Source organism: Saimiri boliviensis, chromosome X (genome assembly GCF_048565385.1).
Source record: "Saimiri boliviensis isolate mSaiBol1 chromosome X, mSaiBol1.pri, whole genome shotgun sequence".
Lineage (NCBI taxonomy): Eukaryota > Metazoa > Chordata > Mammalia > Primates > Cebidae > Saimiri > Saimiri boliviensis.
The window spans coordinates 57,902,605-57,920,224 of record NC_133470.1 but is presented as its reverse complement, the minus strand read 5'-3'; the positions used below and the strand labels follow the sequence as shown (position 1 = coordinate 57,920,224).

Genomic DNA, 17,620 nt, shown 5'->3' with positions numbered 1-17,620 from the left:
TGGGACTGTGACATGCCCAGGCAGGAGAGGAGGCCAGGTAGGCAGGCAGGCAGGATTTCCGAGAGTGATTGATGCCAGGTGGCCAGAGGGCCACTTGCTCGGCAGAGTCCAACCTAGGATGGCCCCAGTGAGGCCCGGGTCTTTCCATGGGTTGTTTGGCCCAGCTTCATGCCCCTGCCTAGAGGATGCCAGGCCATTCATGTCACTGGTTCCTTAGGGAGGCCACTTGGGAGCTTAAAATCAACCAGTGCAATAAGGTCACAAGAGCTTTGGCCTTCACGTTCCACAAGGCCTTTCCTTTCAGGGAAACTGAGGCCTGGTTAGCACCTGCTCAATTTGGCTTTATTGGTGAACTGGGCTCAGCCTGTGGAGGAAGCCAGGCAGCCCCACCCTCACCTGGGAAGCATCCTCTATCCCTGACTCACCAGGCGCTTAGGCCCAGCTGGGACAGGAAGGAGAGTCGAGGGTGGGGCCGTCTGAGGCCCTACCACTGGAAGCTCACACCTCCTGCCTCCAGCTAGCTGAGCTTGGTCCCTCCCTGACCAAGACAGATGGAAAGGGAATGGGGAGTGGAGGTGGGGAGGGCTCCTGTTTTTTAAAATCTCCAGGGAAACATGCTTGCTCAGACAGAGGCAAGTGGGAAGTCATATCCCTCGGTCTCAAGGAACACCTCTTATTTGTTCGTGGTGTAATAAAAGGCCTGCACTTATATCCTAGTGCTCCCGTTCACCTGATGTGTGTCCTTGGGCAAGTTACAGCCCTTTATAGGGTCTTGGTTTCCTTATCTCAAATATAAGTCAGGCAACTCCCCACCTACCACCCTCACAAGGCAGTTTATGAGACTCAATGAAACAAAGCGTGTAATAGCATTTGAACAAACTGTTATGGTGCTGTCCGGGTGAAGGACACAAGGAACTACTAAGCACACCGTGTGGTCAACAGTGTGGGCGCAGAGCTCAAACCAGCGCCCACCATGGCATCCATGCTAGGGCAAGGGAACAGCCAGTTGTAAACTTTCTGGGCTACCTAGCAGATTGCCCCCTACTTTCCTTTGTAAAAAATCCCCCTTGGATTTTACTTCACACTCCCACAGCTGCTCCCAGGGGGCCCCCAGGGCTCCATCTCCCACCAGGAGAGTTGAAGGCAGCTGGTGTCCTGGACTCGGTGGGGGACTACGGGAAGACACTCAGTTAGAGAAGGGTGGGAAGGGCTCACTCAACCTGAGTCAAGCTCTACCCCAATCTGGCCTGAACCAACCCTGATGAGAGACCCCCAGCCCAGGTCGGGCCCCACTCCAGGCAGGCAGTCAAGCAGCAGAGGCCCCATCTGATCCAGGCACTTCCTTTGGTTAATGAGAAACCAAATAAACAGCCTCTGCCCCAGCTGGCTCCGGGAGCACCCCAGCCAGGCCCAGCCCTGCACTAGCCCAACCTTCCTTCCCTCCGCCCCGCAGGCCCTGTGGCTCTCCGCCCCCTTCCTTCTCCACCAGCTCCCTACTTCCCTCATAGCCCGGTGACTCCTTGGCTGGCTCTCTAGGGCTTCCTGCTCTGGATCACTCTCTCTCTCCTTCCTTCTCTTCCTCTTTCCTCTGCTGCCTTCTTCCCCATTTTTAGCTGCTGGATCTCACTTGCGCTCTTCCCCTGACATCTGTCGTAGCCATCTCCACAGGGAGTCCCCCCCACAAGACCAGCAGGCTGCTCCAGGCTGGAGCAGGAAGGCTCCAGGCCCTGCCAGTCTGCCTCTCCGCTGTGGGATGGAGGCCAAACCCTCTTCAGGGCCCTCACCGTACTCATTGACTTGAGCAAGTTACTCATCAGCCTGTGGGAGGTGGATCGGGTGTTCAAGGCTGCTCTAGCTTGTGGATATGGACTGCTGGCTAGAAGCCCCCAACTACACCATGGTGGTGGCTATGGTGTGGCCCAGCTCAGAAGCAAGATTCTTCTGGCTGAGAGGGAAACTGGGCAGCCTGAAGCAGGCCCGATACCCAGTAGGCTGCAGCTGAAGCTCAGATCTTGGGAAGTTATTTCTATCCACCTCCAGGCGTCCTGAGGCAGGGCAGGGCTGGGCCTGCCAGCAGGTCCCAGATCTAGCCCCAGCTAGGTGGTGGCAGTACTTGTGGACACACCCAGGTCCCCATGGGAACATCCCCTCCTCCATTAACCCTCTCTAGCTGAGCCTGTGCCAGACTGGGCAGATGCCCATGGCCTATGCCACAGAGGTGACAGGATGAACAGGGGAAATCGCCCCAGGCTCCATGACAGCAGAACAAGAGAGCAGAAAAACCTGAGGTGACGGGAGTGTGGCAAGAGAGGCATAGGGCACTAAAACATCTTGTTCCACTAGGATAGCGACCCTCTTTCCGTATGTGCCCCAGTCATCTGTGGTTTGGGCACAGGAAAGCACACACACATACACCCCACCACACAAACACACACAACTCTCACACTCCATTTCCCAACATCACGACACCATTTTACACCCATTTCTCCATGTGGTTAATTTTTTTTTTTTTTTTTTTTTTTAGTTCTCATTTTTTTTTCTAAGAAAAAAGCAACAAGAAAATAATTCAGAGTTTATACAAAACATCTTTACATTATTTTTTTCCAAAAAGACTAGTATTTACACAAATGGCAACAGAAACAAAAACAAAAACCCCTCCGACTGCCACCTGGAAGGGGCTAGCTGTTCTGCTCCCTCTCCCACCTGGCACCGCGGTGGGCAGCTGGCCAGGAGGCAGTGTGGAGGTGGATGGTGTGAGGTCCAGCTCCTTCCATGGCTGCTCTGGGAGTGCCTGCAAGGCGCACTCAAGTGGCAGTCTGTTAGCAGCCGTGCTGGCAAGGAACTGGGGTCAAAGTGCACGGCGGGCTGACCCAGCCCCAGGCAGCCTCTTCCTCTTTCCAGGCCCCAGCCCAAGACTGGGAGAGCAGCAGGAGCTGAGTTGGGTGGGGGTTACCCACCTGTGCTAGGACCCAGAAAAGGAGCAGGCCACCTGGCCTTATACCCGCTTAGGTCTCCACCCTGGGCCTCTGTTTCCCCACCAGGCCAAAGGATGCCAAAGGTAAGGAGAGAACAGGGCGGCGGGTGGGGGGAAAACTCCCAGCTCTTCAGGGCAAATAGCCACCTGAGCACCTCACCTCCCTCCACCCCCCATGAGGTCATCTGCCTGCAGCAGCTCTCCTGTTCCCCAGGCAACAGCCAATTAAGACATTAATTACCGTGTGAGAGTGAGGGAGGCAGGAGATGCCCAAGAATCCCACAAGGAAGGGATTTTTTTTTTGGTGGAAGGGTGGCAGTGACTACCCCATTGCCAGTATAAGCTTCGTAGATGGAGGGTCAAGAGGGGAGGGTGGGACACCTTGCCCAGTGGCACTTTCCTCTTCCCTCATGGGCAGGAACAGCCCTGGCCTGCCCCTTACCCCACCAGAAATACCAAGGAGTCTATAAAAGAAATGGCATCCTAGGCTTCCTGGCTGACCGCATGGTGCCCCAGGCCCTCTTATACTGACTCGGGCCAGACTCGCAAAGCCTGGGGAGGGGCTGCCTTTTACATTTTTCCATTTTTCTTCAAAAAACAGATGAAAATGAGTTGACAGCTAAAAAATGAACACAAAAGCATTAAAAACAGTGATGATAGCGGACAAGCAGTCCTGGGAAGCGGGCAAGGGGGGCGAGGGAGAGGCAGGGCCAGGGAACAGTCTCCCCGTCTGCTGTCCATCAGCATCCAGCCCTGCCCTCCAAGAAGGGGCGCCCCCGCAGAGCCCAGAGGCCTGGCCAGAGGGGGAAGGCACAAGAGCATGGGGGTTAGGGGCACAAGCACCCCCCTCCGAAGCCCAGGGGGCAGGGAAAAAGGGGGATTATAAAAGCCAAGAAACTACAAAACTAAATACAAAGGTGGGCACAGCTGGCGAGGGGAGGGGGCGTGGGGGCAAAAGGAGAGGTCCGGTCCAGGCCGACTGTCCCTCGAGGGCTTGAGGCCACGCCGGGCACTCAGACCTTGTAGTAGATGTTTGCCGGGCTCTGGGGTGGCATCTCCTGGACGATGTAGACGGGGTGCCCGTAGTCCCCACTCACCTTCTCATAGTGGGGGCAGTAGTTGTTCTCTGTAGTCCGTAAGGGAATGATGATGTCGCTGGGCTCGGTGCCCGCTGTGCCACTGCCCCCCTTGGGACTGGCCAGGGTACTGAGCGAGAGGGCAGCCGCCCGCTGCTGCGTGTGCTTGCGGTGCCGCTTGCGTAGCTTCAGTAGTAGGACCGTCAAGAAGATGATGATGAGCAGGAAGATGACGCAACCAGCACCGACGGCCGCGAACAACGCCACCTTGGAGTTGAAGAAGCCATCAGGGTCCCCGCTGCCGCCCCCACTTGCACCTGGGCCACTCTTCTCTTCCTGGTTCACAGTCTCTGAGGAAGGGAAGGAAAGGGAAGGGAGGAATTTCAGGCCAGGCCCAGCTTGCATTTCTTCAGAAAGAGGGCAACAGCACAATGGCTCCTGAACTCTGGGAAACACATATACCCTTACCATGCTTGCCATCAGAGTCACCCAGGGAGCCCCGACCCCCAGGGGCCTGTGTGGCCATCTTGACAGTGTTGTCTGCCTCCTTGCTGGGCCGGCTGGTAGTCAGCTGCTCAGGCGTCACAGCATTGGGATCTGAAGGTGGAGGGAGGACAGGTGAGAGGAAGGGACCTGGCCAGCATAGGTGCCCTCAAGTCTTCAAGGCTGGGCCAAGAATGGCCTGGATACCGTAACCCTATGCCCATTCGCCTACTCCTAATAAACCTGCACCCAGCCAGGAACATCTGTTCCAAAGGCCTTACGGGGTGGGGTGGGGGCCCCTCAGATTAGGCACTCACCTTGCCCAACCTTCATGATGATCTTCATGGTGCGCGTGCGGCACACACCCCCCTCCCGGTTCTCCAGCCCCTCCAGGCTTCCATTGGATGTTGCTGCAGGAAGAGGCCAGAGAAGTCAGAGAAGTCAGGAAGAGAGAAAGGTCTACCGGCATTACCCAGAAGCTCCAGTGCTGCCTCAGCCAACAGGGATAGAAACTGCAGTAGGGAGAGACAAGTAGCTCCCAACTACCAGTGAACCTGTTCATTTTCTTCCCTCCTACTAGGAACAGAGTGGCCTAATCCAGCCCAGGCCAAGAACCAGCCCCCAACCCCAGGAGCACTGCTCCTCTATCTGAGCAGGCCATAGCCCCTCGGTAAGGTCTGCCCTCCGCCGGGAGAAATTGTTCAGAGGCAAGGCCATTAGAACTGGGATCATAGTAGGGGCTTCTACATAGACTGAAAGGAATTCTGCAGTAGAAATCAAGAGAACTGGGTTGGAGTCCTGATCCTATCTCTAACTCACTGTGTGATCTAAGGCAAGAAGCCCCTTCACCTTTTGGGGCCTCAGTTTCCCTTGAAGAAAAAGGCTGAATAGCTGGCTGATTCCAAAGGGGTGTGCAAATGCTGCCATTCCCAAGATTAGAACTTCGGTGGGCAAAGAAAATAAGAGAGAAGCAACATGAATTGGAGGTCTCTCCTGCCCAACCCCTGGAGCCAAGGTGAGCTAGCGGCAGGCCACTTGGGAAATGTTGGGGCCAGAATTCCAAGGCCAAGCTAGGAGAAGAGCATGCCAGTCTTCAAAGAAGACAGATCCAACAGGGCCTTAACTATGTGCAATAGCACTGCACGACCTAGAAGCTCCCACTACTACAGGAGAGGAAAGAGTTAAGCCCAGGGAGAGAACCACAGAGGATGGGATGGGCGGGACTCACAGGTAATGTAGTAATCATGGTGCTTCTTGAACTCCAGGCCCATGTAGTTGGGGCTGAACTCCTGGAACTTGATGGTAAAGCGTATTTCCTGCTCTGGCCTATTGCAGGTGACCAACACGTTGGGGTCGAGCACCGTGCTACAAGCAGCTGCCTGTTCAGGCCGTACCAGGTACAGCTTGTAGTACTCATAGGGCCGCCCTGCTTCTGCTCGGGGGCAGATGATGTCCAGCTTGTCTCCAATCTTGGGATAGATCACCAAGCCCTTCCCACTCAGGAACCTGCCCAGAAGGAAGAAGACGGTTAGCCTCAGGGTTGGAGGTGGCCCCAGGCCATTCCAGAACCAGGGAAGCGGAGGAGAGCCAGGCCGGGCCTACTGGGTGGAGATGGCAAGAGCAGGCCTTCTGCCCTTCCTCCATCCTCAGGCTGGGGGTGGGGAGAGAGAACCATACTCCCAGCAGGGTGTGGAAGGGGTGGCCCATGGGCAAGGCTGCCAGGCTCTGACTGCTCGGCAGGGTGGAGCACTGCCTGGCTGGGGGAGCCCTTTGTCCTAATGTGGCATTTCCGCAGGGGGCTGACGTGGCTAATGGGCTGGGTACCAAGGTGTCAGGCCCATGCTACCTGGAGGTGGCAGCCTTATACTCCCACCCCCAACAAACATTCCTTCATGACCACTGCTACCGCCTCCCCTATACCCACACACGCGCGCGTGCGCGCACACACACACACACACACACACACAGAGCAAGTCCACACATGCCGTAGTCACCACCCCCACAGCTCCCAAAGGCTGGGAGAGCTCAATCTGTCTGGGACCCATGTCGTCTCCCCCATCCTTACTAATCTTGGGCATGATGGAAAGATCAAAACAGGCATCGCCTGGAGCCAAGGGATGATGGCCACTGTCTCTGGCCAGGTGCGGCTCTCCTCATTCCCACTGCCCATTGTCCTACTGGCAATTCATCCCACCTTCAAAATGCAAGAGCCTGAATCTATAAACTTGATTTATCTAATTCCTAAAAAGAACAGAGGAGAAGAGAAAGGGCTCAACCAGAGACAGCAGATCATAGAAGACAGGGCCTCAGTAATTCCATGAATCTGTATATCAACCCCTCACTTTCATGGTGGTCCTACTCTAGCTCCTGAGAGGAGATGGACAAATGCCTTTTGAGCCAGGTTCATGTTCTAATCCACAAGGCCAGGCATTGGGGGACAGCAGGTAGGGTCCGCTGCCCAGGACCACCTATCCATAGGACTCTGTCCTTGCCTAAGCACACAGAAAGAAAATGGTGCTCTGTTGGCCATTTCTGAGCTTGGACGGGCTGGTGCTGAGAGCAAGGCAGAAAGAACTATGGAGGAAAAAGAACGCAGACTTTAGAATCAGATTCCAAAACTAGGCCCTTACTAACTCTGTGACCTCAGGTGAGCTGCCTGAGCTCTCTGAGCTTCAGTTTCCTCACTTGTAAAGTGGGGGTGGTAAGAGGTCCTACCTTCCAATATTGTGGTGGGGAGACAAGGCAGCACGTGGAGAACACATAGCACACAACAGGTGTTCGATGTGTGACTGCCTCTTAGAAGCAGTCTCCCAAGAAGCAGGAGGTCAGATAATAACACTAAGTACCTATGAGCTCAGTCTCATATTTTGGAGCGGAACCAGGAAGAGAAGATATGGCTCTATCATCTAGGACTTTACTGTCCAGTTTGGGTTATAAAACTAAATAACCCACCCCCTAGAGACAGACAGCACCAGGCTATCTGTAGGTACGTCTGAGGATGATGATTCAAGCAGAAAGGACTGGAGGCACGGAGAGGAAGCAGACAGCACATCTGACCAGGATGGTCAGAGATGGATCCACAGGAAAGGCAGGATGAGAGTGGGTCTTGGGTGAGGAATAAGAAGTCAACAAACAGCAAGAGTAGACAGCAGTGGACAGCAGTGGCTAGGACACAAAGCCCAGGCCAGTGATTGGTCCAGTTTGGCTTGGGAGTGGGGAGAGAGGAACAGAAGAAGAGGTAGAAAATTTCACCTGGGGCCAGACTGAAAGGCCTTATGGGTCACGGCAAGCAAGGTGGGTATCATCCCATTGGAGACAGGCTCTCAGAGCAGAAAGAACAATGGAGGGCTGCAGGCAGTGCTTAAAGAGAATGAAGCTGACAGTGTCAAGCACCAGTTCACAGGGTACTGCAATCATCTGAGAAGAGAGTGGTTCCATTTCCTGAGGGCCCATTACACCAAAGGGACAACAAGCAATAAGGGTCTACTGGGAGCTCTGGGCAAATGCCTTTGCAATGCCAAACCTATGTCCTCATCGGAGGGAGGGAAATGATACCCAAGTAGGTAGAGGGGAAGTAACCACATGGATGAAGTGGATGAAGAAAAGCAGCCCTTCCTCTATGTCGAGTGAGGCTGCACCAAGTTGGGAGCTGCCATCTTGATGTGCAGGAGGGTAAAAGCCAGAATAAGATGGCCTCCCCACTAGTACCTAACTCTACGGGGCCCAGAAAGGAAGTAGGCAGGGGATGGAAGCCTGGAGAAACATTTCAGATAGAACACCCTGTCCCATGCACCACACAAAGCCAACAAGTTTCCCCAAAGCCTCTAGAATTCTCCAGGCATTTTCCCCTTTCCAATGCTCACAACAGTTCCATCCAGATGGGACGATTAGACAACTGCTCACATCTTAGAACCAGCAGGAACCGAGGAGTCCAGGCCCTTCATGTGAGGGAATAAATGATCAGATGAATGTCCCCATTGAAGAGAGGGGTCTATACTTGCCCAGGACAGTAACCCTATGGGTCTAAGAGGGCCTAAAACATTGCCTGAATCCTTGTACAGTTGCATCTCAACAACACATATATATATATACAGCTACATAGAGGGCATGGAAAGGGAGACAAGCCAGCTCACCTTTCTAACCACTTGGTTCTGGCTTACTCACCAGGGAGTCCTGTCTGCCCCAACTGCAGTCTCCCATTGCCACCCAGACTCCGGAGCCCTGGAATTGGAACAGGGCTTCTAGCTAATTGGGGTTCTACCTTGAAGCCAGAGGCATTGAGGAAACAGATGTCTACATGATGCAGGAGGGGGGAGAAGAGAGAACTATTGCCCCCAACACCCCTCAGAGTCTCTTCAACCTCAGTGAACAGACTTCATAAATATTCATTAGTTCATTTGCATAGCAGCTGGCAGAGGGAAACTCACCTTCCCCTAAAGTACAGAAGGGAGCGCAGCCTGATGAGACCTGCCTTCCCTGACTCTGATCCTCCCGTACTGGTAACCTTCTTAGCATCTTCCCTACCACTGGGCAAACCTCATCTTGGCCTGTCAGAAGCCCAAGAGAGTGGTGAGGGGCCACGAGGGATGGGTTTGTAGCCAGTGTGAATGAGTGAAGCCCAAAGCTAGGTATAACACTAGTCATACTTTAAAGGGGGACCCTATAGGTCTCTCCTTTTACCAGATTAGGAGTAAGGGAAGAGGAGGAAGAGATGTCCCCAAGTGAAACTCTTTATCCCCCACCACCTTACTTCCCCCCACCTCATGACCAAGCCAAGCTTTCCTGCCTGGGGCCACCCCCAGACAAAGCCCTTTTCTGAAAAATAAAGGGATTGACATGGCCCAGCAGGAAGCCTGAAGCAGGTCGCCATGGTAACCCCTGAGGCCTTCCCTCTCCAGCCTCTGATAGCCCTGGGACCCCAGGGAGCCACTCCAGGGAGTTAAAGGATGTGGGGGAGGCAGCCTAAACTATTCTACCTCTTCCCCTCCACCCTAGCCGAAGTTCTACCTTCAGCCTTTCTACCTAGCTTAGAAGCTTCGAAGCCATGCCATGACTGCTACAAAGAATCCTGGGGTATGAAAAGCCTGAAGAGTCTGGGGACAGTAGCCTTGAAGGCCTTGGACTGGCCAGAAACCAGCTAACCAATAGCCCCCTCCTTGTTTTCTCCAGGTAAGCTCTTCTCCACCCACGTGAATATAATTTACAGGGGGCAGGAAGAGCTTGCAACTAGGAGGGTTGTGCCCAGAAAGCTGCCCACATCCCACCAGGTCTATACTTCTTTCCCTGTCACTCTTTTCTCAGGCTCTAGCAACTTGTGGCCAGAGAATGGCCAAAGGGGGAGCCTGGTTCTAGGCCCTGCAAGCCCAAGTCTGGTAGAAGACTCTAGCTTCAACCTCGATTCAGTGACCCCATCAGCACTGTGCCTGCACCCCGCAGGGTGGCAAGACCAATGGAGGACAGACCCCAAGCCAGAGCTCAAGTCTGCTCTCATCCCAGCTAGGGTGGGGAGCCCCCAAATTAAAGGCTCCTCTTTCACTCCCCCAGCTCCACCCAGCCCCCAAGGCTGGCAGGAGCAGGCCTGGCGTGTCCCAGCAGTGCCCGCCCAGGCGTGGGTGGGCAGGAGCAGCAGCTGGGTCCTGGCACACACAGCTCTGTCGGAGGCAGGGAAGCCAGGGGAGTCCTGGAGGAAGTCTCCCCCCCCACCTCCATTGAACTATGCCCTTCCATCTGCCCCACCTGGCTAAAGCTAGTGTCCTTTAGGAATTTAACGTCCACTTCCCCGATGTCAATGTCTGCTTTCTGTGGGGTTCCTGAGAAGAGAGATTCTTGGCTCAGAGAGAAACCAAAGGTGCTACTCAAGGCTCTGCAGGGAGTGTGCCAGGCAGTGAGCTGGCTGCCTTTAGTTCAGGTCACCCAAGCAGTAGGTAGGCCCTGGGAGGTAGGCCTAGCAAAGTCAAATGAGGAAGTTGGAGCACTGCTCACCCCACACAGACAGGACCTGAGTGAGTCACAAGGACAGATGCTTGCACACCTGCAAGGTGAGAGGGGAACTCAGGGGCAGGGAGCCAGGCCTCTTCCCAAACCCCACCTTGAATTCCTGTCTCTCCTACATTTCAAGGCAGCAGGAATGAATATCACACAGCACAGCTCTGCCCCCATAGGCAAGTCATTGACTGACCTTAGACAAGCCACTTCCCTTGTCTAGGCATATGCCTTCTTATCTGGAAAATGGGGCCAATACCTACTTCCCAAGGCTGTTGGGAGCATCCGATGAGATCATATATGAGAATGCATTGTAAGTAGCAAGGTGCCGCCTGCCTATTAGTTAGCATGCCAAACACAGCATTATTTAGAAGTAAAAAGCTGAAGGAGCTTACATTCCTGGCTGCCAGCACCCTGACCTAAAACAATGCCCGGGAAACACACCCAAGAGGGGCTGCTATGGGCTGTGGGGCAAGGAATCCAGAATGTGGCTGGTGAGCACCCCCATATCTCAGCTCCCCTAATAATCAGAGTGGACCTTCCCCCATACCTGGTGTTCCCATGGCAACTAGCAGCCTCCTGGCTGGCCCACTCTCTCTCTTTTAGTCCCTAACCCCAGAAAACAGTGATGCACCATAGTATCCAGGGCCTACCCATCCCCATTCACCTGAGTGGATGAGGCAACAGAGAGCCCAAGGGAAGAAAGAGAACTCTCGATTCAGTCCCCACCCCAGCCTCACAGATCCTTCTTGCCCTTGCCCAGCTGCCCTGTGTGGGAGTGGGGGGACAGGGGAACAGGGGACTTTAGGAGCTGCTGGGTTCCCAGCACTCTCAGGCCTCCACCTGTGGCCAATCAGCCACAGAGTAGAAGAGGTCAGGTCTCTAACCACCCCGGAAAAGGGCCCCCTGAGCTGGCCTCCCCAGGACTGTGAGCTGGAACAGCTGTCTGGGGCTGGGGCCAACACTTTGGCTTGAAGCAGGCAAGCATGGGTTAGGGTCTGCAGCTGCCCCCCACCCATGCTGGAGTCAAGGGTCCCGGATGCCAAGCTGAACCCCCCCACCCCCACCCCCTTGCAGGGAACCTTTGTAATGTGATCTCAGGCACATTCCCACTCCCTGGAGGTGGGGGAACCTGAGTGGGGGGCAGGAAGGGGTCAGGACGGGACTGAGAGACTGAACTGCAGCAGCTGGACTTGGCTGAGGATTCAAGTGTGAGCCCTGCCGGCTGCCCCAAGCTCCCAGGGGAAGAGGCTGCAGGAGGGGTCGCCTAGGACCATTTAGAAAACAGCCTCACAACACACACATATGCACACACACACACACACACACACACACACATGCACACACAGAGGTTCCTAAAAAAAACTCAAGCAGGACCGAACCCATCCCCCCACCTTGCGCTCATGGGGCAAATCTGATGCGAGGGGCCGAGGAGGCAGAAGCTCCTGCCACTCAGGGACTAGCACCCCAGAAGGCCCCAGCACCAATTTGGGAAAGAGGCTGAGAGTTTTGGGCCAGCCCTTCCAGCTTCCCCTCCCAGTCAGGACTGGGGCTCGGCCGCACGCACCTTGGAAGCTGGAAGCAGACCCTCAGCCCCACCACTTCTTTATTTTTATTTTTTCCCAAGGAGGAAGCAATTAAGCAGGGTTTATAGGCACTGGGAGATTTTCTTTTTTGGGAGGGGGGTTGCCAGCTTCTGACAGGGCTGAAAAGAGAGACCAAAAGCTGGGAGAGGAAGAGGGGAGGGAAGAGAGCAAATGAGTCTGAAAGGGAGAGCACGGGCATGTGCGAGAAACAAAAGGACTTGAGAAAAAGAGGCAGAGAGTGACTAAGAGTGAGAGGGAGTGTGAGAGTGAGGCAGAGCAGGCGAGCCTAGCTGGAGAGGGGAGGTGAGCGCTGCTCGAAGAGGGTGTGAGAGGGCGAACTGACTTGGGCCTGAGAGGAGAACTCGGGCAGGAGGCAGAGAAGGAGGGAGACAGAGAGGGACTGTTTATTTGAAAGGCTTTGGCAGCCTAAGGGTTGGGTGCGGTGGCAGAGGCAGCCCCCAGAGCTCCAGGAGAGCTGAGGGCAGTTCCTCCTTCCTGTCCTCTTGTTCCCTCCCCCCCACCAAAGCCAACACACACAGGCAGTGGTTGCATTCGAGACCCCTGAGCCCGGATGGAAGGGGGTGCAGCAGGATCAGTCCCTGACCCTTCCCAGATCTACTCAATTACAGAATGGAATTCGGACAGGTTCTAGAGTCTTCAGCCACCCTCCATCCCCACCCCACAATGCCTGCCCTCAGCTTGAGGTGGACGGGGAGGGGGTCAGAGAGGACGCCACCTCCCAAAACCTGTAAACCAGTCCAGAGCACTAAAAGCTCAGAACACAAAAAGGGAGAAGTGCAGACAGATCGTGTTTCTTCCAGCACCCCCAACTCTGCAGGAGGGCTCCTTTCCAGCTGTGGAGCTGCATGCTATCTCTGGTTAGAGACCCGAGAGAGCAATTAGGTCACTCCCATGAGCCCCTATGATGGGCTACCCCAGGCGGATTTCAACTCTCCTGGCTCAAGAGAGAGCATTTCCAGCCTCCACCCTTGCAGGGGGAACCGAGCACTTCACAACATTCACCCCTGGGCTCAAGCAAACCAGGGCTCCCAGAGCATTTTGGGCCCCTGCTGTTAGGAAAGCGCTGTACCCAGCTCTGCTTCTGGGTAGGGGAGAAATTCTTGCCAATCCCTTGCGTTGTACCCAGGCAGAGCCCTCTACCCTGACCCTGGTTTAGCCATCCCACCAACCAGTAATAGGACTCTCCCTTAATCTGAGGACAAGAAAACTAAAGCTGCCTTCTCCCACTCCAGGGCTGGGAGATCAACCGCCCCTGCGACCCAAGAGACCCAGGTAGGCAGGAGCCTGGGAAGTTAGTGGGGGAGGGGGACCCAGCAAGAGTGGACAGGAAGAAATTTGAGATACAGGAATCAGTGAGCATGGATGGGGCAGGTCAAAGCCCCCCAGTTTCCTGCTAAGTGGGTTTGTTCGCACATTGCTGGGACTTCCAGAAAACTGAGAGGAAGAGCAATTTTGACCCTGGGTTCCAACCCGAGTCCTGGATGCCAAAAAAGAAGAAGGTCCAGAGGTCACTACAACAGCCCCAGCGACTTCCCACTAAAAGCCCAGAAATCACTGAGCCACCGCCCTGAAAGGTGTGTGTGTTGTTTGGAGGGGTTGTGTGTGTGGTGGCGGTGGGGTAGTTGTGCACAGGAAGAAGAAAGAAAAGAAAGGATCTCCTTTATATAAGTGGCCCCCCAACCCCTTGGGGAAAGCTAAGCACAGCTCCCCAGTGTGGGGGATACACTCGGGGGTCAAGAGGACCTGCCTGGGCAGGAATCGCTCCTTCCCCACCCACCTCCCTCGCCAGCTCAGCGGCCACTCTCCGCCCTGGCGGGCCCATGAAGCTCGGCTGCCGGCTCCATTGGACCCCCGACGGGCGCTAGATCGAACCCCCACCCCCCAACAACCACTCTCCCACTCCGCCCCTCTCCACCCGCTGCCTTTGTGAGCCTGGGAGCAGCGCCCGCCTTTCTACCGCCCCGGCAGGGAGAAAGGAGGGGCGGGGGGCAAGAAGAGACGGCAAAGCAAAAAGCCTGGGAGGCAAACAGGGAAGAAAGAGAAATGAAAATGGGAGAAGCCCGAGTGGGGCTCTTTGGCGCTTCAGGGGGATATTGGCGCTGCCACTCGCCCCAAGCGCGCGGTCCCGCTCTGTGTTCCCTCCACAGCTAAGCAAACGAGGAACCCATGTTCTGGCCTTGTCTCCCGCCCGAGTCAAGCTCGCTCCTGGAACGGCGCTCAGCGAAAATCACCACGTTCCCAGGGGCCCCTGAGGGAGCTGCGTTCTTGCGTCCACTCAGCACTCCGGTGCGCGCTAGGGCGCCCGGATTCCCCAGCTCCGCCTGATGCGACCATCTCGACTTGATCCAGGACGTGCGGAGGCGAGGGCTGAGAAGCCCAGGGGTCACAACCCAGCCAAGTGCCCCTACCCCACCCCGCCGCACCCTGCTCCGCCCGCCCGCCCTCAGGAAAATATACTCGAAAAAGCAGGAGACAAAATGAGGCGCTGCTCCTTCTTCGAAGACCTCCCCAAATGCACTCCGGGGCGTGCGGCCTCACCTCGAAGGAGTGCCTCCCACCCAGGGGTCCAGAGCAGATAAGTTACTCACTTGGGGTTGAGGGAGCTCCAGGATACGGGTTCCAGGTTCTTAGCCAGCGGCGTGGCGAGCCGGCACAGCGCCCACACGACCATCGCCACAAGCCACTTGCCGAGCCAACGCTGCCCAGGCCGAGCCATCTTCCCGGGAGCAGGCTGCACTTCGGGATCCCCGGAAGCCTCCTCAGTAAAGCTCGCCTAGCCTTCCTCTGCCGCGCTGCGCTCGGAGCCGCTCAGGCACCCATCCTCCGCAGCCGCCGGCCTTGAAGTGCTCCCCTCCCGCCGGCTTCGGCGTCGCTCTTCTCCGCCCGGCCGGCCAGGAGGACTCACTGGGCAGCCGCCCCCAACCCGGGCATGGGCTTCGGCCTCCGAGGGCTCGTTCTCCTGGGCTCTCCGCTGCCGCACGAGGCGCGACGGGGGCTCTGCGCCCCCGGGTGATCCCGCCCGATTCCGCTCGACTCCGCCAGACGGTTCCGGGCTGCGCGCCCTCTGCCCGACAGGATCTTCTCGCAGAGGTCTCGGTGGCCGCCCCGACGCCTCGACCGTACTGGGATTGCTGTCCCTGGGAAAAAGTGGGGGTCTCCCCACAACACAAGCTCGTTCCCCGGGCTCCCGATTGGGCCGCCCTGGCACGGGCTCCGTTCCTCCGGGCCACCCTGGGACTCCGGGCTACGCGCCCCCCGACAGCTTCTACTTCAGCGCGGGCCCTGTTACGTGCACTTAGAAGAGCTGGGAGATGCTGCCAAGCGAGCCAGTCCCATTAGTTGGCCCCTCCGAAGCCTCGGCCGGGTAGCCCGGCAGCCTCGCGTCGCCGAGTCCTTGCTCCCGGGCGATCGAGCCCGAGGGTCTGCGGCCGGTGCGAGCCTCACACACCTCCCGCTGCTGACCAGCTCGCATAGACTCCCTCCGCTGCCGCTGAGCTGTCTACTCCCTTGCTCAGGCGAACGCAAGGCCAACCCTGCTTTCTTAGCCAATAGCAAGCTCCGTGGCGGGGTCCTTGCCCCATACCACGCCCCCAGAGCAGAAAGGGGCGGGTTTTCACCAGCTCTTAAGGACGCCGCGCGCCGGATGGCACCAATCTGAGTGTGCGGCTCGTGCGGTTAGGGTTGGGTACCGTTCAGTCTTGTTCCCAGAGCGCTCAACCCGTGGGAAGTTGGCACTCAAGAGCTGCCGGCCTGCTCTCATCCCCACGCGTCTGGTCAACACCCCAGCCCACTGACCCGGGCCTGACAGACCCTGTCTCAAGTACCGCAGGAAAGTGCTTCCATTCTCTTTTTACACACAGGATTCCTGAAGTCCTGCTCTGTGCCCACCTCCGTGTCAAGGACAGCCTGGCTGCTCCCCGTCCAGTCCCACGTAACGCTCTGGTGTGCTTTCCTCCTCTCGCCCTGAAAACGCCCTGTCTGATTGCACTTGGACCTGGAGTCCGGAACATAAAACTGAAAGCAGTGGAAGTGGGAGACTCGAGAGGATCCAGTACCGGATCCGAGTTGGAAGCGGCGCGAGGTCCAGTGTGGGGTGGGGTGAGGAGAGAAGGCGTGTTCATCGCCCCTACGGACCGGGCCTTCGGAATCTCAGGTTTCCGGGGAAGCCTTGTAGGACCTCTAAATCCCAGATTTAGTCTTGTCCTGTCCGATGCAGCGGGCGAGGTCCCGGGATAGGCAAACGCGGGGAGAGAGAGCCCGTCAATAAAGAAAGACACCTCGAGGGCAAAGAGGAAAAAGCACAGGGCAACGGCCTTTTGAAAAAGCAAAAGCGGGCATCCTGGCCCCGATAATACTCTCCCGGCTTCGCCATCTGGGTCTTTGTCTCCCAGCCCTGGCCCATTCTCCCCGCCCCGCCTTGCCTCTTTGCTTATAACTTGGCTCGATCCCATAGCTTAGACCCTCCCGGTCCGACCCACTCTCCCTGGTCGGACCCCAGAGGACGTACCTACGTGCTAATGTCTCCCCCTGCTGGACTTCCATAGCACTGCGGGCGCCTGGGAAAAACCTGGAGCGCCCACACGGAGCCTGGCATACCCAAGCCTGGCACACGCGCTTGAACACAAGACCTGTGACAGCCGTGGCCTTGGCAAAAACTGCCAGCCTGTACGGGGAGGAAGGGAAAGAACTAGGAGGAATATCTGAGTTTGGGGTAGGCTTAGGGACTACGAAGAATATAAGGTCTCCCCACTGCTTCTTTATGGAGATAATTAGATGAGCAACATTCCCAAAGTGCTCCACCATTTACACGCAGTTTCATGTCCATCGTCACGTTTAATAGGTGACTGAGCTACTATGTTTCTCACTGGATCCTCTGATGATCTTTGTGGCTGTAGAGGTGGGAAGAGCCCAGATTTTCCCTTTTTATGTTCTCCCAAATAGAGGAGAAAGGGCAGGCCCTTGAGGACAATGTGGATCTGCGTAGGTAGGAAGGAGAAGGAGCTGTTTGGGGTCTCTGAGCTCAGCCGGACCCTACATTGGGGTGTAAGGAAGGAGAGATGAGAAGAACGGGGTGTAGGGACACACCAATAGTCTAGCTGGGAGACTGGGATCCCCAGAGTGCATGGTAGGACATCAGAGCCTAAATACAGAAAGTGGCCTTCTGCTTACTGAGTGCCTACTATTATCAAGAGCCACGTTAGATGCTTCTCCTTTCCTAACCTTTTGAAATGAGTTTCAGTATCCCCATTTTACCTACAGAGGAAAGTAAGGCTCAGAGAGAAGTGACTCATCTGAGATCACCGAGCTGATCAGTGGGGAAAGCAGGATGTGACTCCTGGCACATCTGTCTCCAAAGCCTGTGGCCATTCCCCTGTACCCTACTGGCTCAAATTCCCAGCCAATCCTTGGTTCTTTGCTTCTTTGGTTCATTCCTGCTTAAGGCTGGTTCATGCCTGGACAGCAGCATCCTGGGGCTGGCCAGAACTCTTCCCTCACAG

At 56.1% G+C, this 17,620-nt stretch overlaps 1 protein-coding gene across 1 annotated transcript; it reads right to left on the bottom strand.

Moving 5' to 3' along the window:
* Window positions 1-2,560: 2,560 nt before the first annotated feature.
* Window positions 2,561-15,640, bottom strand: EFNB1 (ephrin B1). Its single transcript, XM_003943062.4, has 5 exons — window positions 14,711-15,640; window positions 5,762-6,039; window positions 4,851-4,943; window positions 4,519-4,647; window positions 2,561-4,400 (listed from the first exon to the last, which is right to left on the bottom strand). The coding sequence occupies exons 1-5, from the start codon at window positions 14,836-14,838 to the stop codon at window positions 3,988-3,990; spliced, it is 1,041 nt and encodes a 346-aa protein (XP_003943111.1). The 5' UTR covers window positions 14,839-15,640; the 3' UTR covers window positions 2,561-3,987.
* Window positions 15,641-17,620: the final 1,980 nt, after the last annotated feature.